Source organism: Rhopalosiphum padi, chromosome 2, assembly GCF_020882245.1.
Source record: "Rhopalosiphum padi isolate XX-2018 chromosome 2, ASM2088224v1, whole genome shotgun sequence".
Classification (NCBI taxonomy): Eukaryota; Metazoa; Arthropoda; class Insecta; order Hemiptera; family Aphididae; genus Rhopalosiphum; species Rhopalosiphum padi.
This window is the reverse complement of record NC_083598.1, coordinates 16324369-16349794: the sequence shown is the minus strand read 5'-3', so window position 1 is coordinate 16349794 and position 25426 is coordinate 16324369. Positions and strand designations below refer to the sequence as shown.

The following is a 25426-nucleotide window of genomic DNA, read 5'->3' as shown; positions in this document are numbered from 1 at the left end:
CAAAACGGATTCGTATCTGTCGTCCCCATTGGTCGATGGCGTTGTTGATAATCGGTAAGTGGGAGAAATCAAATTGAGCATTTCGATTGGCCGCGCGTGCTCCGTGAAACGCATAAATACATTGGCATTTGTTACCCGTGACATCAGTTAACGTTCAGCGTTTGAAGCAGTAACCAGCTAGAAACTACATAAAATCAACATGACCGGACGCGGTAAAGGAGGAAAAGGTCTTGGAAAAGGAGGAGCCAAACGTCATCGTAAAGTACTGCGTGATAACATCCAGGGAATAACCAAGCCCGCCATTCGTCGGTTAGCTCGTCGTGGTGGAGTGAAACGTATCTCCGGTTTGATCTACGAAGAGACCCGCGGTGTTTTGAAAGTATTCCTGGAAAACGTAATCCGTGATGCCGTAACATACACCGAGCACGCCAAGAGGAAAACCGTTACAGCCATGGACGTCGTCTATGCCCTTAAACGTCAAGGCCGTACATTGTACGGTTTCGGCGGTTAGAGTGTACGCATATTAATACCATGTAACAACATTTATTAAAAAGGCCCTTTTCAGGGCCACCAAAAGTTGTTTACAATTACTTGATCGATTGACAGGTAAAAATCGAAAACTGAGTATACGACTAGTCTGTGGTGTATGTAATACTGACCACAAAAATCTTATTTTTAAATAATTAGTACTGTGTCATGATTGTAGAATTGTATGGTTAGTGGTTACAGTAATGTATAATATTATGTTAATAACATAAGGTTTATTTTTCAAAATGCTGAAAACCATTATTATTTGTTTTGAACACCTGAATTCTACATTATACATTTTATTTTTTTATGTTTTACCGAAATATGTTCTGACAGAACAAAATATAATATAACATGTCTAACACTGTCGGCCAGTGTATGTACAGTACTATGACATTTAATGAAACATCAATGTAAAGTACCTAGTTTAGGGATATTTATAAATTGCACGGTCGGTTATTTATTTCTGTAGATAGTTATGATTGATTAATTGTTACGCAGTAAATTAATGAGTAGGTTTGGTTAGGTTATCATTAACAGCGCCGGATGGTCAATACCTATCGAATTTTAGGATTTCTAACGTTCAATTATGGCTGCAGTAATTTGTATTTTGTGCGGTGTAATAAATCAATTAATTTATTATGAAAAAACATAATAAATCATAATATTAATTATTACAATTACAATAGTCATTGTAAACGGGCAGTGGACATGTAAATACTAATACAAATCGTACAAAATGTTGAAAATATACAAATAAAGAAATTTAAACTAGTAAAGTAAACTTGGATAGTTTATTTTACACAAATGTTCTTAAATGTAACCTCGAGTAGTGTAGTATTTTTTTTTTTTATTAAAGAAATAACCCTCGGCAACTTGGCCATTGGGATAATATACATTTTTTTTTTTTTACAAATAGATTTTCAATAAACATATAAACATAAAGGTTTGATAACAACAAATGTGTAGACTATGTTAATGAGCATAATAATTATAAGGTTTGTCCGATCCTGTCTCCTGGAGGAACATGAATATGTCAGGCGATGGCAAGACTAGTCCAAGTATATCCACGATTGTAATTTCACAGTTGTTTAAAATTAGTGGCCCTGAAAAGGGCCCTTTTTAGTAGAATATTTTGGTAGAAGGTATTATTAGACTTTTTTTTCAGTCTTTTTGGGCAAAAGAACGGCTTGGATGTTGGGCAACACACCGCCTTGAGCGATTGTAACACCGGACAACAGTTTGTTGAGTTCTTCGTCATTTCTGATGGCCAATTGCAAATGCCTGGGGATGATACGAGATTTTTTGTTGTCACGGGCAGCGTTACCGGCCAATTCCAAAACTTCGGCTGCCAAGTATTCCATGACGGCGGCCAGGTATACGGGTGCTCCGGCTCCGACGCGTTCGGCGTAGTTTCCTTTTCTCAACAGACGATGGATACGACCGACTGGGAACTGGAGTCCGGCACGGGACGACCTGGTCTTGGATTTACCTCCCTTCGATTTGCCTGCTTTACCTCTTCCGCTCATGATTGTGCTTTTAGCTGACGACTGCCTTGAACTATACTCAGACACAGAATGATGAAATTTTGATGATTATGCAGCTTATATAGTCGATAACTGGAAAACAATTTTTCTATTGGACAGAATAAAACGTTATGACGATATTACATAACACCGATTACTTTGTGACTACTACTAAACGATGTCATTTTCAATAAGCATAATAACAATGTTTATTCATGAAGAAACTAATATTTTTATCAGACACGTACCGCTGTAAAATTCTTTTTGTTCCGTCGTACCTAACAGAATTTAGCCAATGACCGTATGACGTGCCATCCTTGAGTTAGTAATATAATCGGTTGTTAACTGACGTTTGAAAACAACTACGGGCCCAGTCATACCAGATGTCACCTTCATCCACTCTCTTCAATCATCCCCACATACTGGCTACTACACAACACCGAACACCGTCCAACAAATAATAAATCGTATCGCAAAACGCAAAGCACCTGGCGCAGACTCCATCACTAACTTAGCCGTCAAACTCCTACCCAGGAAATCAGTTTTGTTTCTGACCCACCTCTTAAACGGATGTCTGCGAATTGGCTACTTCCCAAAATCGTGGAAGCACGCAATCATCATTACCATCCCCAAACCAGGAAAGGACCACCGACATCCAGCCAACTACCGCCCTATCGCACTTCTATCATCCCTCTCAAAAATCTTCGAACGAGTTGTTTTGGCAAAACTTTATGCTGCGATTGGTCCCAAAATCAGGAAAGAACAATACGGTTTCCGTCCAGAACATTCAACAACCCACCAGCTTGTCGGCCTCATTGACAATTTGGCAGCAAATTCAAACAATAATCTGCGCACAGCCGCTGTCTTTCTCGACGTCGAAAAAGCCTTCGACCGGGTCTGGCACGCAGGCCTACTATATAAGCTCCACGCCTTGGGTACCCCCACACCACTACTAATTATAATAAACTCGTTCCTAACAGACCGTACTTTCTCGGTAAGATTAAACTCCATCATATCCAGTAGTAGGCCGGTTCTTGCAGGTGTACCTCAAGGCTCCTGTCTCTCGCCGACACTATACTTGGCCTACACAAATGACGTCCCCCTCAACCAAAATGCTCGGCTGTACCTATTCGCCGACGATACCATGTTCACCACCTCAAACAACAACCCGAAAAGAGCAGCCATCCAACTGCAAAAACAATTAAACACAACATTAACTGTTACCCGGTGAATTGGCTAAGCACGCTGTTAGTGAAGGAACAAAGGCTGTTACCAAATACACCAGTTCCAAATAATTTTATATTGATTTGGAATTCTGACAATTATAAAACGGCCCTTTTCAGGGCCACTATGTTTTAACAATATAATATTTATCACCAACGCGGCCCTAATAGTTGATTGTTCAAAAAATCTTATAGGTAAACATATGACGTAATGAGATATTTTGATTATTAATAATAGATATGGAACATAAAGTAGTGATGGGAAGAATAATCGAAATATTATTTAGAATGAAAATTGAAATGTATACATAACCATCATAAATTCATAACTGATATATTCCTTGATATATTCACTCGATTAAAATAATCAACTTATTAATAAAAATTCATAGTAATATTTTTAATTGAAATAACGCTTTACATTTATTATTATAAATTATAAAATAAAAACAAAATACTTTTTAAAATAAAACAATTGACGATTTATAATCATTGTGTTAGGCTTATAACAAACAACTACTGTTCAAAACTTAAAAATTAAAATAATAATTAAAACTGATTGAGTATTTTACAACATATTTAATTTACTATTTAAAAATATTATATAGTCGAAATTTTTTGGTGACAGCCTATTTCTTCGAGTATTGGTTAACAATCCAGCTTTGGAAAATACTCTCTTGCTGGGAATTGAAGTTGCAGTTTGTATAACTCAGGAAAGGTATTTTTATGTTGCTTCCAGAAATGTAATGGATTTTTTTTCTATCCAACAATGGCATTTCTAAATATTGGCGTATTATTAAAGTTGCAGTTGGAGATGGATTTGACGAAGATTGAACTTGTGAAACTTTATTATCAAAATAACCCCAATTAATTTGGGCCAAATTTAATTATTTGTTTTACGAATATTAGAAATTGATGATACTGTTGTTGTATCATCAATATCGTTATTTGCACTTATTATCATCGGTGCTAATTGTTCCAATATCCGTTTAAGTACATTATTAGCGTTTTCGAGTCATAAATAGTAAAATGTTAAATATTAAAAAAATATCGAAAAAAATTGACTTTATAAAAACACATAATATTTTAACTATTTTGACCAACATGTTTTTATCTCTAAAAATCTTCAGAGATTAAAATTAATTTTAAATTTTTTTAAATTTACAGTGTTAGGTAGTATTTAGTCTGGGTATGTAGGTTTGAAAAAAATAAAACAAAATACTTATAATTGTATTCAAATACTTTATGAGTATTCGTAAAATACATTATTTTATAAGTATTTTAAATACTTTTCCATGCGAATACTAGTATCAGGATTTTAATACATTTTTTACAAAACTGGTTATATGGAAGACTATATTAACAAAAGAAAATCATGTGGATCCTTTCACATTATCCGATCAATTATTCGTGAAAAATGTTAAACTAACTAAAGATCTTAATCAGTATTTAATTGAATCATTATCACCATTTATTAAAGTAAAAACGATAACGAACAACAATGCACTACATAAAAGTTTAAATGGCTAAAAATATGCAAATAGAAACTATTGATTTAATTAAATAAATTTATCGTTGATAACATTTTCAGTGATAAAGAAATAAAATAATTATTTTTATAATTTTCGACATTGTTTGAGGTTAAAATCTAGATTTTGTGTTGTTACCATTTTGGTTCATTCGATTTACTTTATCGTATTCGACAAGTGAAAAAAAATTATCGACTTAAGAATAGGTACCAATTTTATGTCGCATGCGATTAAAATTAGTCACCTTTGATAAAATCTGTGAATTTTTCAACATAATGTCAATTTATTTGACTTTGGTTGGTTTTTATCAAGCATAAAAGAATATTCCATAGACGGGATAGGTATATTGTAAGAATAAACACTGTAAAATCCTTGTGTTTAATACATATGTAGATTCATCGATTGGTAGGATGACTTTGGAGTAAAATTAGTATAGAATATGTGGTGGCCCTGAAAAGGGCCGTTTTAATTGTCAGGATTCCCAAAATGAATATCAATTTATTTGGAACTGGTGTATTTAGTGACGGCTTTTGTACCTTCACTGACTGCGTGCTTAGCCAATTCACCGGGTAAAAGTAATCGGACGGCAGTTTGGATTTCCCGACTAGTAATTGTCGAACGTTTGTTGTAGTGAGCCAAACGACTGGATTCTGCGGCGATACGTTCGAACAAATCGTTGACGAAACTGTTCATGATGCTCATAGCCTTCGAGGAGACGCCAGTATCGGGATGTACTTGCTTCAATACTTTGTAGATATAGATGGCGTACGATTCTTTCCTCTTTGGCTTGCGCTTCTTGTCGGATTTGGCGATGTTCTTTTGAGCCTTGCCGGACGATTTTTTCATTGCTTTTCCTGCAGATTTACCTCCTGGAGCCATGATTGGAAATTGTTAAAACACGGTGATTGTAGACGACACGACAGTACAAACACGAATGATACCAGAGTTTTGCTTTGCTTTGCTTGTATGACGGCGCTAGCCTATATACTCGTTCCAGGCGTTAGCCTATGACGAGTTGAATGAGTTGTGGTGAATTATTTAGTTAGTTTGAATTGGACCATATGAGGGGGCGTGGCTTTGTGGATTTTGAGGTTGAGTCGGTAGTTACGGTGGATTGTCCAAGACTGCGGATGTGGGCGAAAGTTGACTTTGAGTTGCGGTGAAATAGGTTTTTGCTGTTGTTTATTATTGATTGTTTGATGGTGGAGGTACGTGTTGTAGAAAGGATTGTTTTATTTGTCACAAACCATGGGGAGGAGGTGATGGTACGGAGGCCGATATTTTGGACGGCTTCAAGTTTGCGCCAGTTTGCTTGGGATATTAGTGGTCCCCAAGCTGGACCGGCGTATGATAGTATAGGTTTAATGTATAGTTGCAGAATATTCAGTTTTGTTTTGATGGGGATGGGGCTGGAGTGGTTTATGATCGGGTACAGCATGCCGCGGGCGGCGGTGGCTTTCTTTACAGTTAACTTGATATGGTCCGAGAATGAGAGATTACGGTCAATGGTTACGCCAAGGTATTTTGATGAAGGAGACCAGGGTATTTGGTGACCGTTTAGAATCAGGTGGTGTGAGGCGAAGTGTTTAGGGCCGTTGAACATGACCGCAACCGTTTTTTTGGGCGTTGATGTTGAGACGCCATTTTTTGCACCAGGTTAATGTTGAGTTTAGTTGTTTCTGAAGTTGGATGGCTGCTCTTTTCGGGTTGTTGTTTGAGGTGGAGAACATGGTATCGTCGGCGAATAGGTACAGCCGAGCATTTTGGTTGAGGGGGACGTCATTTGTGTAGGCCAAGTATAGTGTCGGCGAGAGACAGGAGCCTTGAGGTACACCTGCAAGAACCGGCCTACTACTGGATGTGATGGAGTTTAATCTTACCGAGAAAGTACGGTCTGTTAGGAACGAGTTTATTATAATTAGTAGTGGGGTGGGGGTACCCAAGGCGTGGAGCTTATATAGTAGGCCTGCGTGCCAGACCCGGTCAAAGGCTTTTTCGACGTCGAGAAAGACAGCGGCTGTGCGCAGATTATTGTTTGAATTTGCTGCCAATTTGTCAATGAGGCCGACAAGCTGGTGGGTTGTTGAATGTTCTGGACGGAAACCGTATTGTTCTTTCCTAATTTTGGGACCAATTGCAGCATAAAGTTTTGTCAAAACGACTCGTTCGTAGATTTTTGAGAGGGATGATAGAAGTGCGATAGGGCGGTAGTTGGCTGGATGTCGGTGGTCCTTTCCTGGTTTGGGGATGGTAATGATGATTGCGTGCTTCCACGATTTTGGGAAGTAGCCAATTCGCAGACATCCATTTAAGAGGTGGGTCAGAAACAAAACTGATTTCCTGGGTAGGAGTTTGACGGCTAGGTTAGTGATGGAGTCTGCGCCAGGTGCTTTGCGTTTTGCGATACGATTTATTATTTGTTGGACGGTGTTCGGTGTTGTGTAGTAGCCAGTATGTGGGGATGATTGAAGAGAGTGGATGAAGGTGGTGACATCTGGTATGACTGGGCCCGTAGTTGGCTTGAATTGGTGTTCGTATGTGTCAGCAAATAATTCAGCCTTTTCTTCGTCCTTGTACATAAGGCCATTTGGGCCAATCAACGGATGGACCGCAGGAGTTTTGTTTAGGAGTTTTTTGTTTAATTTGAAAATTGAACCGTCTTGGGCGTCTAGGGTATCGAGGAAGTGATCCCATTCGTCGGCACGGTGTGTTTTGAGGATAAGTCGTATAAATTTGATCTTACTGTTTAGGCGGCGTTTGACCAATGGGTCACGAAAACGTTGCCATTCGCGACGTAGACGATTTTTGATTTCGATTTCCTCGACGATTTCGGGAGGTAGAGTGTTTTTAAATGTCCGATTATTTTTAGTAAATGTGCTCTCGTTGACAGCAGTTATAATGCTCATGTTAAAACAGTCGAGAGCCGTGTCAATGTCCTGGGGCGTTCTGATTGGCTGGTTAGTCGATGGAGAAGTGGAATCAATTATGGCCATGTATTTGGTCCAGTTAACACATCTTGAGGTTTGTGGTGGCGAGGAGGTGATTGGAGAGTCTGACAGTGTGAGTAGCACTGGGTTGTGGTCGGATGAGAGCTCGTTAAGGTTTGTTATATCGTAGGAGAGTTGTGGTAGACGTATTAGTGCTATGTCTAAGACGTCGGGTCTATGACCTGTGGCAGCCGGGAAGAACGTTGGTGTGTCCGGGGCAGTAACGATGTAGTCGTCATTTAGAGCGTGGTTATATAATATAATGCCGGCGGCGTTAGAGCAACGACTGTGCCAGAATGGGTGTTTTGCGTTAAGATCGCCCGCTACAATAAACCAGTGGTTGCCGTTGGTCAGAGCGTTTATGTCGTCGATTTTCATTGGTTGATTTGGGCTCTTATATACGGCGGAGATTTGTATTTGGTAGTTGCCCGTGGATATCTCGACGGTGGTTGAAGACATTGTAGTCGGTATAATAATGTGCCTGTGAACTATTCTGCGATGAACTATTGCGGCGGTGCCACCACAGGCGTGACCGCGTAGGCCTGAAGAGTTATCTGAGCGATAGATGTGGTAGTTACGGAGTTTTAATTGGTTGATAGGTTTTAATTTAGTTTCGTTTAACAATACGATGTCAGCGTTGGTTTTTGTCATAAGTGTGTATAGTTCGTTGATTTTAGATCTGATGCCGTTTGAATTCCAGTATAGAATTCTCAGGTCATTCATAATTGTTTTTAAGGAGAGATAGGAATGAGCTTATTGTGAAGGAGATAATTGATTTTGGATCATCGGTCGTTGAGATGGCTGATAGGAGTTCTGTTAAGAGATTTATGACCTTTTCGGTTTTGATCGCGGGATTCTTTTTGGTTGCGTTGGCGTAGTTGAGATGTTTAGTGGAGTGATTTCCTGGTGGCGGTTGAGTGGTATAATTTTGAGGTAAGGTTGGAGGAACTGTAGATGTGGATGACGACGGATTGTTTGGTGTGGGAAATTTAGTTGTGAAGTTTTTGGCAATTTCAGTGAATGAAGGGCAACCTCGGAAGTTGGCTGTGTGAGCTCCATTGCAGTTTGCACAAGTCGGGGTCTGGTCGCGGGGTTTGGCACATTCTTTTGTGCTGTGCGAGCCAGCACATTTGACGCATCGAGGGGAGTTACCGCAGTTTTTCGACCCATGGCCGAATTTTTGACAGGAGTGGCATTGAGAAGGGCCGGATTTTTTGTACGACTCAACAGTGATTTTTAAGAAAAATAATTCTGATAGTTCATAGATGTTTTTGGCTTGGGTGCCGGATAGTATAACGAGGCAGATGGGCATGGGTTTGTCTACCGGCCCGAAACGTTTTATAAGCTTTACATCGAAGTTGTGGGCTACCAATTCGTTTTCGAGTTCTTCAGCAGAAATATCCGTAGGGATACCTTTGATTACTACTTTTAGCTGGCGGTCTGCAGCGAGGGAGAAAGTGTGGAAGTCGATTTTGTTGGTAAGAAGAGTCTTTTGAATTAGGCGGAATTGCGTGGCGCATGAGGTTTTGACAAATATTTTACCGTCGGAAGAGGATTTGGCAGTAAGGCCGATAGGGGAGATGTCTTGGTTTTGGAAAATGAGCGGTGCTGCTTGACGCCACAAGGACGCAGTAATTATAATAGGCGGTGGAAGCGGAGTTTTCGGTGTACTTGTGTCGGAGGTGGGGTCCGACGACTTGTTTATATTATTAGTAGCAGTATTCGACCTCCCTGGTGCGGGTGTGGAGAGTGGCGGAACTAGGTCCGAGATGTCGCTGGCTGGATGGGAGTTGTCCGATGAGACGTAAGAATCGCCCGACAACGATTCCGAGTCGGATGGTTCGGGCGATGGCGGTTCTGGTCGCTGTTTGGGTGGAGGAGAGGAGGTCTGGTTGCGGAGCTTTTTGGATTCCGTGAGTGGCGGGGTCCGATTCCTTTTCGAACCGGCTCTGCGGCCGCCCATGATGACTTCCACTTTGCGCTTGACTTTCGTTGTGGATGACGATGTTGAACGACTGTCTGCTTGAAACGCTGAACGTTGAATGTTGATACCAGAGTTCAGAAAACGACGGTATATATTACTAACCCAAGGAGACATGTCGTACGGTCATTGGCCAAATTTTAATAGGTGTAACGAAACAAAAAGAATTTAACAGCGTTTATGTGTTTGATAAAAATAGTAACTTCTCTATGAATAAATATCATTATAATGACGATTGAAAACAACATCGTTTAGTTGTAGTTGCAAAGTTGACGATGTCATGTTATGTCATCATAATGCTTCAATTTGTCCAATAATAAAATTGTTTTCCAGTTATCGACTATATAAGGTCCCTACTGATGTAATTTTATTCATTCAGTGTTCGAATACATTTCAAAGCAACCGTCCAGAACAAATATAATCATGAGCGGAAGAGGCAAAGCAGGAAAATCAAAAGGAGGCAAATCCAAGACCAGGTCGTCCCGTGCCGGACTTCAGTTCCCGGTCGGTCGTATCCATCGTCTGTTGAGAAAAGGAAATTACGCCGAGCGTGTCGGAGCCGGAGCACCCGTATACCTGGCCGCCGTCATGGAATACTTGGCAGCAGAAGTTTTGGAGTTGGCCGGTAACGCTGCCCGTGATAACAAAAAATCCCGTATCATTCCTAGACATTTGCAATTGGCAATCAGGAACGATGAGGAATTGAACAAATTGTTATCAGGTGTTACAATCGCACAAGGTGGTGTGTTGCCCAACATCCAGGCCGTTCTTTTGCCCAAAAAGACCGAAAAGAAAGTCTAATTTGCTAACCATCATGAATCTTTACTAAAAAGGCCCTTTTTAGGGCCACCAATATTTACACATGGACTACTATGTAGTCAGCCTGCCCGGACTAATACTTGGTCTTGAATTGTTGTTTATAAATAAGAGTAGGTGCACTATCGTTCTACCATCATGGGTGATTTGAATTATAAATATAATATTTAGAATTTGGTACGGAATGAGGTTATTTTTTATTTTATTTTTAATATTGTTTAATCATCACAACATATTGTATGTACCTATTACAACGTACATTGTTCATTTACTGGACAAGTACCTATATGACTCTTGTAATTGTATTCAACTATATTATGTGAATATATTAACGAATTGGGCCGGTTTGGTTGTAATTTTTTTCACCAATATAATAGTTATAATTTAGTACAAACATTAGTAGACAATTACTAGAGATTACAGCTACTGAAACTATACGGTTTTATAATTCGACACAATAGTTTATAAATACTCACATATAATTTATAAGTCATTTATTGAATAAAATTCGATTTTGTCCATTATTATTATCGTGTGGTGATAAGGTGTACGTAGAGCTACGACGATTTTTATTGTAAATTTGACCATCTACTATATTAAGATAACGAACTATATTATAAATATAAATACAAAATTATTTGCATATTCTAATATTAAACTTCTATTTTTGATGAGATTCAATAAAATAATAATACAATATTATACCAGTATAATTAATTTGCTTGTCAGTCAAACATCATCCGTTCACTATGAAACAAATTACAAGAACAAAATTCTTTTGGTAATTGATGGTTACAAATTTTGTTCTAGTGCGATTTGTAGAGATGATATACCTATGTACATATCATCATGTAAATCTTTTATAAAAATTAATAAATATGTTTTATTATTAACATTGAATTTGTGTAGTTATTCTTACTTTTTGTATCGCGTAAACGACGATTAATCACAATCAGAAGTTATGAATTATGATTCATAACAACAATCCACAAAAATAAGTAACCGATCGTTTTAAACTATATAATAAACTCTATATTTATATGATGAAACTCATATCGTTCTGAAGTCAAACAGTTTACCGCAACTAATTTTCTGTTTCAGGAAGTTAGTAGAAAAAAATATGTCAGACCAATTGTATATCTAGTCTTCTCATTGGCCTATACGTAATAATCATATTATTACATTAAAAGAAAAGAGCATACCTAGTATAATTAATGTACCAGTGGTAAATATTTGGTGGCCCTGAAAAGGGCCTTTTTATGAAGATATGTGCGTGTGTGTATTATTAACCTCCGAAACCGTACAGGGTACGACCTTGGCGTTTGAGGGCGTACACAACGTCCATGGCGGTTACTGTCTTTCTCTTGGCGTGCTCAGTGTATGTTACGGCATCACGGATTACGTTTTCCAGGAATACTTTCAAAACACCGCGGGTCTCTTCGTAGATCAAACCGGAAATACGTTTCACTCCGCCACGACGAGCTAACCGACGAATGGCAGGCTTGGTTATTCCCTGGATGTTATCACGCAGTACTTTACGATGACGTTTGGCTCCTCCTTTTCCAAGACCTTTTCCTCCTTTACCGCGTCCGGTCATGTTGTTTTGATGTAGTTTCTAGCTGGTTACTTGAAGAGCTGCTGCTTTGAACGCTGAACGTTAACTGATACAACGGGTACAAATGTCAATGTATTTATGCGTTTCACGGAGCACGCGCGGCCAATCGAAATGCTCAATTTGATTTCTCCCACTTACCGATTATCAACAACGCCATCGACCAATGGGGACGACAGATACGAATCCGTTTTGTGTATAAATACTAGTGTGTTTCGTAACGGGGAACCATCAGTATTTTACAGTTCGTCTAACACACAACCAAATCCAAAATGGCTCGTACCAAGCAAACAGCACGTAAATCTACCGGAGGAAAGGCTCCCAGAAAGCAGTTGGCAACCAAAGCCGCCCGTAAGAGCGCACCAGCCACCGGAGGAGTGAAGAAACCCCATCGTTACCGTCCGGGAACAGTCGCTCTCCGTGAAATCCGTCGTTACCAAAAGAGCACTGAGCTGTTAATCCGCAAATTGCCGTTCCAACGTCTGGTGCGTGAAATCGCACAGGACTTCAAGACCGACTTGCGTTTCCAGAGCTCCGCCGTCATGGCGTTACAGGAAGCCAGCGAAGCCTATTTGGTCGGTTTGTTCGAAGACACCAACTTGTGCGCAATTCACGCAAAACGCGTCACGATCATGCCCAAAGACATCCAACTTGCTCGTCGTATCCGCGGTGAACGTGCTTAATTATGTTTGAGTTTACCACTTTAAAACGGCCCTTTTAAGGGCCACCACATATATCAAATCATTTATTTTTAAATAAAGACAATAAGACATTTATTTGCATAGCCAATCATATATTTTTCTGATTATACACACACTTGTAAACTTTATCAAGTGTAAGATGTAAATACTAGGTCATTTGAATAATATTATTATCAATTTCTCTACATTGTTTTAATAATATAATGTATATTTATTTAATGCTCACAATTATATATTTTCGGTTATCTATCTCCATAATATGCCTCTATTTGTATTTTTTGTGAAACGTTGTACTTACTGAAATTGGTTTAATTTAATTTTAAATATTTTAATGTACAATGATCTACAAATAAAATTAAATATATTCTATACATAATATCGTATTACGTTTCATTCGGAAATTATTAATTAATACTTAAAATATCATCAAAATCGATTTAAATAATAAATCCTGATAAAAATAACTATTAGTTTTAAAAGGATTTACACATCTTTTTTTATAATTTTTCATAAAACTTTGCAATAATAAAAAAAAAAAATTATGGAATACAATATTACACTTACATACAACCACATGAAATCTGGTTTGAATATATACGTTTTAAATGTTTACAGTATCGTTGATACTGTATGATATACACTCATATATTACAAAATATATGAGTGTAGGATTTTTTAATAATTTTTATGTAAACGCAAACTTTCAAACACATTATAATCGAATTATATCATACAATGACACTTATAAATGTTGAAATAATAAATTTACATTACACTAAAACATGTAATTGAAATGGACATTAAGCTATTGTTAATACACGTAGTTTTTATTAACCCAATAGTTTTCTATTTAGTTTTTTTCAAGGGATAGATCACTGGATATTTTGTGTTTAATTAAATTTCTCACTATTCTTATTTGAATGTATTAAAATTATAGAGAAAATGCAAATATATAAAAATACATTTCGTTTGGTTGATACCTATTTTGTTAAATTTAAAATTTAAAACACGTCGATAACATTTCATATCGTCAAAATATTAGGAACACGTAGTATTGTAGTTCGTTGATTTTTTTTCCTATAGATTTTTATTCCGTTTACTATGTTTGGTATAATATAAGTCATATTCGGCAAAAATGTCCCACTTGAATAAAAGACGCTCTGTAATATCGCATTGTATTAAAAAAGATTTGGATATTTACCCATTTCATTATGATATCAGAAATATTAGAGTACATTTGAATAATTATCTTTAGAATTCACATAATACTTACGTTTGTTATTAAACATTATCAACGGTGATTTTGCAAAATAATACATGGCTCCGCTTCAATCAGCAAATCATCAAAACAGTTCAGAAAACAAGGCGCACCAAACCCCTAACCTTAGATAATAATACTATTTACCTAATAATTACCTATTACCTACTCGTGTTCAATCCCACAACAAGGAAATATGAACATTTACAAAATGTGTTTTAAATAATTAAATTTGGCTTGTCATGAATTAGATTACCAACAAATAATATGTACCTAAAAAAACTCTACAATTAATATTATACAATTTTCTTCATATTATTTACGTCACAGTATTATTACCTCGATTGGGCTTAGCTACATTACACCAAACTATAATTAACTAGTCTACAACAGAAATAAATATTATAAATTAGTTACGTACAACCATCACAAAAATTAGTTATATTTAGTTAGTTTCGACGAGTATCGTTTAGTAGTGTATTATTGATTGTTATAATTATTTTTCCAAAATATTTAAGTAAAATGCGATTTGTGGATAGAGTTATTATCAGGTGTATATAGGGTTATTTTACCCCCCCCACCCCCACCACAAAGAAAAAAATAGTTGATTAAAGACTGGGCTCTGGACTTAAATAACAAGTGGCGACGTAAGAGCGCGACCCAACTGCCTGGACACTCGACTAAGACAGGTAATTTGGGAGATTAGACTAATTATTCTGCTTGTACAGCATAATATTATCGGTACCTGTATAATATATATATACACTGAGTCTAGGCTAGACTGATGCACGGTAGAGATTTTATGTAGTGGACGACAAAAATGTGTCGTTGTAAGAAATCCTTCAATTCTTACATTATTATATACAGAGTCTTAGGATTCTTGGTGGTTACGGCCGCTTCATATCTTATTAGATCATAATAGATAATAAACTACTGTATTTATATAAAAACAGTATGCATGGAATTATCATAGTTCGGCTACAACACGTTAAATGCTAAATAATAGAAAAATATAACAGTGTATAGGTAGTAAAGCAGCGGCGTTGGTTTACTACACGTACGACCATTGTGATTAGTGTCGGCTTAGAGACGATCGATGATGTAAAAATAAGTTACAGTTTGCTTATTTAAAATAGAATTTCGACCCAAATCCTTCAACAGTGAATTATTATCATTATTTTTTCAAAATATTTAAGGTAAATACAATTAAGATTACATTTATATGTAAAGTCTGCCACGTAAACATTTTAATGGTAGAAACGGTAATGACGCCGCGCGTAACAGTAACCTAAAATCGTCAATTTTGAAAAGCCACCGTTAATCAGCAAATCGATCGATTGGCAATCGGAAAACACTCAGGTCTTGGGAAACTCGTACAGAATGTGTTTAAGTGGTTTTTGTAACTTTACAATTGTTTTCGGTCATACGGCAGACCATTAAACGTGGTCTACGAAAACCCAGTTGGAAGTGTGGGAATAACGAACCGTGGTAGTTTTTTGATACCGGATAGCGTCGAAGTAGATATATGGGATGGTTTGAAATTTAGTTGGCTTTCTGTTAAATTTAAAACCAGGCTCGTAAGACTATTTACTGTCGAGAAATCGAGGAAAATGTTTGCACAACCGCAGCCGTGTCGATGACGCGAATCACGACGGTTTACTAGTCGGTACGGTATGGTGTATATATTTACTAACCGTTTTGTTGCTCAGCATTACATTCCACTGTATTACTTCGAGTTAGTCTACTGCATTCGACATCAACTCTACCATGACAGAAACCGTCGTTCTCGCCGCTCCGGCACCAGTAGCCGCATCGCCGGCCGCGAAAAAGTCTCCTGCCAAGAAGAAGGCTGCTGCTGCTAAGGCAAAGAAGCCCGCCGCGTCCCATCCGACTACCTCCGTAATGGTCACGTCTGCCATCAAAGAACTGAAGGAGAAAAAAGGTTCGTCTTTGCCGGCTATCAAGAAATACTTGGCTGCCAACTACAAAGTCGATCCCGCCAAGCTGGCACCGTTCATCAGGAAATTTTTGAAAGCCGCCGTCGCCAACGGAACCGTCGTACAGACCAAGGGCACTGGCGCTTCTGGTCACTTCAAACTACCGGTTGCCGAGGTTAAACCGAAAAAGGCAGCTGTAGTCAAGAAGAAGAAACCAGTCGCCAAGAAAGTCAAAGCCCCTGGTGCCGTAAAGAGGAAGTCGACGTCTGCTAAGAAAGTGAAGCCCGCGTCCGGCGAACCAGCAGCTAAAAAAGTCAAAAAAGCTGTCGCCGCTAAGCCTAAGGCTGTCAAACCGAAGAAATCTCCGGCCAAGGCAAAAAAACCTGCTGGCGCTGTCAAACCCAAAGTGAAAAAGACTCCAACCAAGAAAACAGCAGCACCCAAGAAGAAGTAAATTGTGATCGACCCTCTCAACCCTTTAAAAACGGTCCTTTTCAGGACCACCAATTTTTTTATACGCAGCCCTAAACAATCGTACTTTAACTCCTAATCGTTTGACTCGATGTTGGTGATGAATTACAAGTCTTTTTTCAAAAATATATTCTATATTTTATTATCCATGTTAATTTGAGTTAAATTTGTGTTGTTTGTCTTCAATTTAATATTTAAAATTCCTTACTGTTTGTATACAATTTAGAATTTAGAAAATATATAATTCCTATTTTTTTTTTTTAATGTTCAATAATCAAGGAAAACTAACACATTTGTTGCAAAATAAATGTATCTTATTAGACATTTTTTGATAATTTACAAATTTTATGTCACACCGAATCGTGGTATTGCCGGAATACGACGTTTTGAAAAAGTAATAGCAAATCAATCGGATATCTACGTTAGTGCAAACGCCTAATAAATATTTATTTAAAAAAGCTGTACATTTATTATGATTTTCGAATAATTAACAAAAGTATAATAGAAATCCCCTATAGTACTATAGTATAATCTATATTTTTATAAATATTAATTATATAAAATATTTTGTATTTTTTGGACTTTTTGATCGATTACTGGTGGTCAAAAATTTAGTGTAGACCTTAGATACCGGTAACTCTTAATTTTTAAATTAAAGGATAAGTATTCCATATCAAATATTTGGCTAATTTATAATATTATAGAATCTAAACGTACTATCTGTTCAGGATACTCGAAGAGATGTAAGAAAACGTCAATGGAAATAAACTTATTATTGTGTATTGATCAAAAATAAAAATGTGAAAAAAATAATATTACTGCCGAAAAAAAATATAATGATAATAATAATAAAAAGTCGAAAAGAAATAAGTCAATACAGACTTAACACAGAAAGAACACTTCCGACTAAATTTGCAATTTGCTTTGGTTGGGCGGCCTATGGCCTATTTAGAGCACCAGGCTGAGCCTTTTCACTCTGTATGAGGTGTTTGATGATATTATTTGTCGGTTAGGCTAGGCGTGATGAGTGTGGAAATTTGCTGGTTGATAAACTGTGTTGGAGTGTTTTTGCAATGCGGAGTGCCTCTTTAAGTGGTGGAATATTTGTGGAGTTAAGAAGGTTTAAGTTTGACACTGAATAGTGGGCGCCGGTTATGATACGTAGAGTTTTATTTACACTAAGTCGTTAGTGTATGCAAAATAAAGCAACGGTGATAACGATGTCCCCTGTGGGACGCCTGCGTTGATTGACCGTGGGGTTGATAGGTGGTCGTCGATTTTTATTTGGAAGGATCTATTTTTGAGGAATGAGTTTAATAGTTTGATTAAGGGGAGGGGAACGTTAGCTGTCGTCAGTTTGAAGATCAATCCTTGGTGCCACACACGGTCGAAAGCTTTCGCCACGTCCAGGAAGACAGCCACTGATTTTTCCCCCTCTTGGGATCTAAATGTTAAATCGTCGATTAGTGTTATTAAAATATTAACTGTGTGGTTGTTGAATGACCCGTACGGAAGGCATGTTGCTCGTTCCTAATTTTGATGTGGTTTTTAAGACTTGATAGAATTATTCTCTCAAAGATTTTGGACATAGTATTCAGCAGTGAGATGGGTCTGTGGTTGTCGGGTAGGAGGTGGTTTTTCATTGGTTTAGGGATTATTACAATATGGGCTTTTTTCCAGTGGTCGGGGAAATAAGAAAATCCGAAGCAGGATGTGAATATGTTAGCTAGGAGAACGATTGCTATTTTTGGAAGGTGCTTTAGGGCCTTGTTTGTTATGCCATCTTCACCTGGTGCTTTCGCGGAGGGGAGGCGTTTCACTATACTCCATACCTCATTTGGTGAAACATAGGTTGTTGAAGAGGGTGATTTTACGTTACGAAGTTGTTTATTAGCGTTTTCAACTTCGGGTAGTGGAGGGCCAGGGTTGTTTTGGAATTGCTCTGACATTGCATCTGCAAATAGCTCGGCCTTCAGGTTTGGATCATAAATTTTTGAACTCTCCGGCGATTTTAGTGGTTGACACGGTGAAGGTTTTTGAAGAAGGCGGCGGTTTAGTTTGTAAATAGATTTGTTTTTGAAATTTAGTGTGGAGGTGAAAGTTAACCATTCTGATGATCTGTGGCGTGAGAGGATGTCTTTTACGTATGCCACCTGTTTATTGTAGAGTGATTTTATCTTTGGGTCGCGCGTATGTTGCCAGTTTTTCCGTAGTAGTCGTTTGGTATCAATCTCAAGTAGAATATCGTCCGGTAGCGGTTTCGGGGGCTCTGATTGATTCACTGAGTAGGAGCAGTTTCGGCATTCTGATTGGATGGCTTTAGTTAGTTTTTCAATGCTTTCATTTATGTCCGATATTGAAGATATGTGGTTATTTTTAATGTGAGAAGTTAGTTCATTTTGGAACTTCCTCTAATTTATCCTATTCCTTGCATTAGGTGGTCTACAGTTCGTGAGTTTGGAAGATAGGCTTAGAAGTTGCGGGTTGTGACCGAGGAGAGGTCGCAGTGGTTGGTGAGAGTGTAGTTTGTGTTTGTTGTACTAAGTAGAAAGATATCACGGACGTCTGGACGATGGTTATGGACATGGTAGTGAGTGGGTGAATCGGAGGCTGCGATAAAGTAGCGGTTTGTCGATTCCGCGTGTTGTACAATTGTTTTGCCACAAATTTACCTCAAATTAATATGGATAATAAAAACATCAAAAGAGAATGAAAAAGTCCAAAAAATACAAAATATTTTATATAATTAATATTTATAAAAATATAGATTATACTATAGTACTATAGGGGATTTCTATTATACTTTTGTTAATTATTCGAAAATCATAATAAATGTACAGCTTTTTTAAATAAATATTTATTAGGCGTTTGCACTAACGTAGATATCCGATTGATTTGCTATTACTTTTTCAAAACGTCGTATTCCGGCAATACCACGATTCGGTGTGACATAAAATTTGTAAATTATCAAAAAATGTCTAATAAGATACATTTATTTTGCAACAAATGTGTTAGTTTTCCTTGATTATTGAACATTAAAAAAAAAAAATAGGAATTATATATTTTCTAAATTCTAAATTGTATACAAACAGTAAGGAATTTTAAATATTAAATTGAAGACAAACAACACAAATTTAACTCAAATTAACATGGATAATAAAATATAGAATATATTTTTGAAAAAAGACTTGTAATTCATCACCAACATCGAGTCAAACGATTAGGAGTTAAAGTACGATTGTTTAGGGCTGCGTATAAAAAAATTGGTGGTCCTGAAAAGGACCGTTTTTAAAGGGTTGAGAGGGTCGATCACAATTTACTTCTTCTTGGGTGCTGCTGTTTTCTTGGTTGGAGTCTTTTTCACTTTGGGTTTGACAGCGCCAGCAGGTTTTTTTGCCTTGGCCGGAGATTTCTTCGGTTTGACAGCCTTAGGCTTAGCGGCGACAGCTTTTTTGACTTTTTTAGCTGCTGGTTCGCCGGACGCGGGCTTCACTTTCTTAGCAGACGTCGACTTCCTCTTTACGGCACCAGGGGCTTTGACTTTCTTGGCGACTGGTTTCTTCTTCTTGACTACAGCTGCCTTTTTCGGTTTAACCTCGGCAACCGGTAGTTTGAAGTGACCAGAAGCGCCAGTGCCCTTGGTCTGTACGACGGTTCCGTTGGCGACGGCGGCTTTCAAAAATTTCCTGATGAACGGTGCCAGCTTGGCGGGATCGACTTTGTAGTTGGCAGCCAAGTATTTCTTGATAGCCGGCAAAGACGAACCTTTTTTCTCCTTCAGTTCTTTGATGGCAGACGTGACCATTACGGAGGTAGTCGGATGGGACGCGGCGGGCTTCTTTGCCTTAGCAGCAGCAGCCTTCTTCTTGGCAGGAGACTTTTTCGCGGCCGGCGATGCGGCTACTGGTGCCGGAGCGGCGAGAACGACGGTTTCTGTCATGGTAGAGTTGATGTCGAATGCAGTAGACTAACTCGAAGTAATACAGTGGAATGTAATGCTGAGCAACAAAACGGTTAGTAAATATATACACCATACCGTACCGACTAGTAAACCGTCGTGATTCGCGTCATCGACACGGCTGCGGTTGTGCAAACATTTTCCTCGATTTCTCGACAGTAAATAGTCTTACGAGCCTGGTTTTAAATTTAACAGAAAGCCAACTAAATTTCAAACCATCCCATATATCTACTTCGACGCTATCCGGTATCAAAAAACTACCACGGTTCGTTATTCCCACACTTCCAACTGGGTTTTCGTAGACCACGTTTAATGGTCTGCCGTATGACCGAAAACAATTGTAAAGTTACAAAAACCACTTAAACACATTCTGTACGAGTTTCCCAAGACCTGAGTGTTTTCCGATTGCCAATCGATCGATTTGCTGATTAACGGTGGCTTTTCAAAATTGACGATTTTAGGTTACTGTTACGCGCGGCGTCATTACCGTTTCTACCATTAAAATGTTTACGTGGCAGACTTTACATATAAATGTAATCTTAATTGTATTTACCTTAAATATTTTGAAAAAATAATGATAATAATTCACTGTTGAAGGATTTGGGTCGAAATTCTATTTTAAATAAGCAAACTGTAACTTATTTTTACATCATCGATCGTCTCTAAGCCGACACTAATCACAATGGTCGTACGTGTAGTAAACCAACGCCGCTGCTTTACTACCTATACACTGTTATATTTTTCTATTATTTAGCATTTAACGTGTTGTAGCCGAACTATGATAATTCCATGCATACTGTTTTTATATAAATACAGTAGTTTATTATCTATTATGATCTAATAAGATATGAAGCGGCCGTAACCACCAAGAATCCTAAGACTCTGTATATAATAATGTAAGAATTGAAGGATTTCTTACAACGACACATTTTTGTCGTCCACTACATAAAATCTCTACCGTGCATCAGTCTAGCCTAGACTCAGTGTATATATATATTATACAGGTACCGATAATATTATGCTGTACAAGCAGAATAATTAGTCTAATCTCCCAAATTACCTGTCTTAGTCGAGTGTCCAGGCAGTTGGGTCGCGCTCTTACGTCGCCACTTGTTATTTAAGTCCAGAGCCCAGTCTTTAATCAACTATTTTTTTCTTTGTGGTGGGGGTGGGGGGGGTAAAATAACCCTATATACACCTGATAATAACTCTATCCACAAATCGCATTTTACTTAAATATTTTGGAAAAATAATTATAACAATCAATAATACACTACTAAACGATACTCGTCGAAACTAACTAAATATAACTAATTTTTGTGATGGTTGTACGTAACTAATTTATAATATTTATTTCTGTTGTAGACTAGTTAATTATAGTTTGGTGTAATGTAGCTAAGCCCAATCGAGGTAATAATACTGTGACGTAAATAATATGAAGAAAATTGTATAATATTAATTGTAGAGTTTTTTTAGGTACATATTATTTGTTGGTAATCTAATTCATGACAAGCCAAATTTAATTATTTAAAACACATTTTGTAAATGTTCATATTTCCTTGTTGTGGGATTGAACACGAGTAGGTAATAGGTAATTATTAGGTAAATAGTATTATTATCTAAGGTTAGGGGTTTGGTGCGCCTTGTTTTCTGAACTGTTTTGATGATTTGCTGATTGAAGCGGAGCCATGTATTATTTTGCAAAATCACCGTTGATAATGTTTAATAACAAACGTAAGTATTATGTGAATTCTAAAGATAATTATTCAAATGTACTCTAATATTTCTGATATCATAATGAAATGGGTAAATATCCAAATCTTTTTTAATACAATGCGATATTACAGAGCGTCTTTTATTCAAGTGGGACATTTTTGCCGAATATGACTTATATTATACCAAACATAGTAAACGGAATAAAAATCTATAGGAAAAAAAATCAACGAACTACAATACTACGTGTTCCTAATATTTTGACGATATGAAATGTTATCGACGTGTTTTAAATTTTAAATTTAACAAAATAGGTATCAACCAAACGAAATGTATTTTTATATATTTGCATTTTCTCTATAATTTTAATACATTCAAATAAGAATAGTGAGAAATTTAATTAAACACAAAATATCCAGTGATCTATCCCTTGAAAAAAACTAAATAGAAAACTATTGGGTTAATAAAAACTACGTGTATTAACAATAGCTTAATGTCCATTTCAATTACATGTTTTAGTGTAATGTAAATTTATTATTTCAACATTTATAAGTGTCATTGTATGATATAATTCGATTATAATGTGTTTGAAAGTTTGCGTTTACATAAAAATTATTAAAAAATCCTACACTCATATATTTTGTAATATATGAGTGTATATCATACAGTATCAACGATACTGTAAACATTTAAAACGTATATATTCAAACCAGATTTCATGTGGTTGTATGTAAGTGTAATATTGTATTCCATAATTTTTTTTTTTTATTATTGCAAAGTTTTATGAAAAATTATAAAAAAAGATGTGTAAATCCTTTTAAAACTAATAGTTATTTTTATCAGGATTTATTATTTAAATCGATTTTGATGATATTTTAAGTATTAATTAATAATTTCCGAATGAAACGTAATACGATATTATGTATAGAATATATTTAATTTTATTTGTAGATCATTGTACATTAAAATATTTAAAATTAAATTAAACCAATTTCAGTAAGTACAACGTTTCACAAAAAATACAAATAGAGGCATATTATGGAGATAGATAACCGAAAATATATAATTGTGAGCATTAAATAAATATACATTATATTATTAAAACAATGTAGAGAAATTGATAATAATATTATTCAAATGACCTAGTATTTACATCTTACACTTGATAAAGTTTACAAGTGTGTGTATAATCAGAAAAATATATGATTGGCTATGCAAATAAATGTCTTATTGTCTTTATTTAAAAATAAATGATTTGATATATGTGGTGGCCCTTAAAAGGGCCGTTTTAAAGTGGTAAACTCAAACATAATTAAGCACGTTCACCGCGGATACGACGAGCAAGTTGGATGTCTTTGGGCATGATCGTGACGCGTTTTGCGTGAATTGCGCACAAGTTGGTGTCTTCGAACAAACCGACCAAATAGGCTTCGCTGGCTTCCTGTAACGCCATGACGGCGGAGCTCTGGAAACGCAAGTCGGTCTTGAAGTCCTGTGCGATTTCACGCACCAGACGTTGGAACGGCAATTTGCGGATTAACAGCTCAGTGCTCTTTTGGTAACGACGGATTTCACGGAGAGCGACTGTTCCCGGACGGTAACGATGGGGTTTCTTCACTCCTCCGGTGGCTGGTGCGCTCTTACGGGCGGCTTTGGTTGCCAACTGCTTTCTGGGAGCCTTTCCTCCGGTAGATTTACGTGCTGTTTGCTTGGTACGAGCCATTTTGGATTTGGTTGTGTGTTAGACGAACTGTAAAATACTGATGGTTCCCCGTTACGAAACACACTAGTATTTATACACAAAACGGATTCGTATCTGTCGTCCCCATTGGTCGATGGCGTTGTTGATAATCGGTAAGTGGGAGAAATCAAATTGAGCATTTCGATTGGCCGCGCGTGCTCCGTGAAACGCATAAATACATTGACATTTGTACCCGTTGTATCAGTTAACGTTCAGCGTTCAAAGCAGCAGCTCTTCAAGTAACCAGCTAGAAACTACATCAAAACAACATGACCGGACGCGGTAAAGGAGGAAAAGGTCTTGGAAAAGGAGGAGCCAAACGTCATCGTAAAGTACTGCGTGATAACATCCAGGGAATAACCAAGCCTGCCATTCGTCGGTTAGCTCGTCGTGGCGGAGTGAAACGTATTTCCGGTTTGATCTACGAAGAGACCCGCGGTGTTTTGAAAGTATTCCTGGAAAACGTAATCCGTGATGCCGTAACATACACTGAGCACGCCAAGAGAAAGACAGTAACCGCCATGGACGTTGTGTACGCCCTCAAACGCCAAGGTCGTACCCTGTACGGTTTCGGAGGTTAATAATACACACACGCACATATCTTCATAAAAAGGCCCTTTTCAGGGCCACCAAATATTTACCACTGGTACATTAATTATACTAGGTATGCTCTTTTCTTTTAATGTAATAATATGATTATTACGTATAGGCCAATGAGAAGACTAGATATACAATTGGTCTGACATATTTTTTTCTACTAACTTCCTGAAACAGAAAATTAGTTGCGGTAAACTGTTTGACTTCAGAACGATATGAGTTTCATCATATAAATATAGAGTTTATTATATAGTTTAAAACGATCGGTTACTTATTTTTGTGGATTGTTGTTATGAATCATAATTCATAACTTCTGATTGTGATTAATCGTCGTTTACGCGATACAAAAAGTAAGAATAACTACACAAATTCAATGTTAATAATAAAACATATTTATTAATTTTTATAAAAGATTTACATGATGATATGTACATAGGTATATCATCTCTACAAATCGCACTAGAACAAAATTTGTAACCATCAATTACCAAAAGAATTTTGTTCTTGTAATTTGTTTCATAGTGAACGGATGATGTTTGACTGACAAGCAAATTAATTATACTGGTATAATATTGTATTATTATTTTATTGAATCTCATCAAAAATAGAAGTTTAATATTAGAATATGCAAATAATTTTGTATTTATATTTATAATATAGTTCGTTATCTTAATATAGTAGATGGTCAAATTTACAATAAAAATCGTCGTAGCTCTACGTACACCTTATCACCACACGATAATAATAATGGACAAAATCGAATTTTATTCAATAAATGACTTATAAATTATATGTGAGTATTTATAAACTATTGTGTCGAATTATAAAACCGTATAGTTTCAGTAGCT

At 36.9% G+C, this 25426-nt stretch overlaps 8 protein-coding genes across 8 annotated transcripts; 3 read left to right on the top strand and 5 right to left on the bottom strand.

Moving 5' to 3' along the window:
* Nucleotides 1-157: 157 nt before the first annotated feature.
* On the top strand, nt 158-24606 carry LOC132923226 (uncharacterized). The gene is given in 5 exon segments (XM_060987085.1): nt 158-492; nt 12438-12879; nt 15902-16548; nt 20351-20510; nt 24233-24606. Coding segments are annotated over 5 exon segments (1872 nt in total). The 5' UTR covers nt 158-199; the 3' UTR covers nt 24563-24606.
* Nucleotides 1635-2235, bottom strand: LOC132922220 (histone H2A). The gene has a single exon (XM_060985626.1). It carries the CDS (start codon nt 2055-2057, stop codon nt 1680-1682), a length of 378 nt encoding a protein of 125 aa, XP_060841609.1. The 5' UTR covers nt 2058-2235; the 3' UTR covers nt 1635-1679.
* LOC132922217 (histone H2B-like) lies at nt 5256-5769 on the bottom strand. Its single transcript, XM_060985623.1, has one exon. The coding sequence runs from the start codon at nt 5683-5685 to the stop codon at nt 5305-5307; it is 381 nt and encodes a 126-aa protein (XP_060841606.1). The 5' UTR covers nt 5686-5769; the 3' UTR covers nt 5256-5304.
* On the top strand, nt 10144-10617 carry LOC132922222 (histone H2A). The gene has a single exon (XM_060985628.1). It carries the CDS (start codon nt 10198-10200, stop codon nt 10573-10575), a length of 378 nt encoding a protein of 125 aa, XP_060841611.1. The 5' UTR covers nt 10144-10197; the 3' UTR covers nt 10576-10617.
* LOC132922223 (histone H4) lies at nt 11832-12269 on the bottom strand. The gene has a single exon (XM_060985629.1). The coding sequence runs from the start codon at nt 12185-12187 to the stop codon at nt 11876-11878; it is 312 nt and encodes a 103-aa protein (XP_060841612.1). The 5' UTR covers nt 12188-12269; the 3' UTR covers nt 11832-11875.
* LOC132922212 (histone H1A, sperm-like) lies at nt 15878-16605 on the top strand. The gene has a single exon (XM_060985617.1). It carries the CDS (start codon nt 15929-15931, stop codon nt 16550-16552), a length of 624 nt encoding a protein of 207 aa, XP_060841600.1. The 5' UTR covers nt 15878-15928; the 3' UTR covers nt 16553-16605.
* LOC132922211 (histone H1A, sperm-like) lies at nt 19833-20560 on the bottom strand. The gene has a single exon (XM_060985616.1). The coding sequence runs from the start codon at nt 20507-20509 to the stop codon at nt 19886-19888; it is 624 nt and encodes a 207-aa protein (XP_060841599.1). The 5' UTR covers nt 20510-20560; the 3' UTR covers nt 19833-19885.
* LOC132922216 (histone H3) lies at nt 23460-24020 on the bottom strand. Its single transcript, XM_060985620.1, has one exon. It carries the CDS (start codon nt 23961-23963, stop codon nt 23553-23555), a length of 411 nt encoding a protein of 136 aa, XP_060841603.1. The 5' UTR covers nt 23964-24020; the 3' UTR covers nt 23460-23552.
* Nucleotides 24607-25426: the final 820 nt, after the last annotated feature.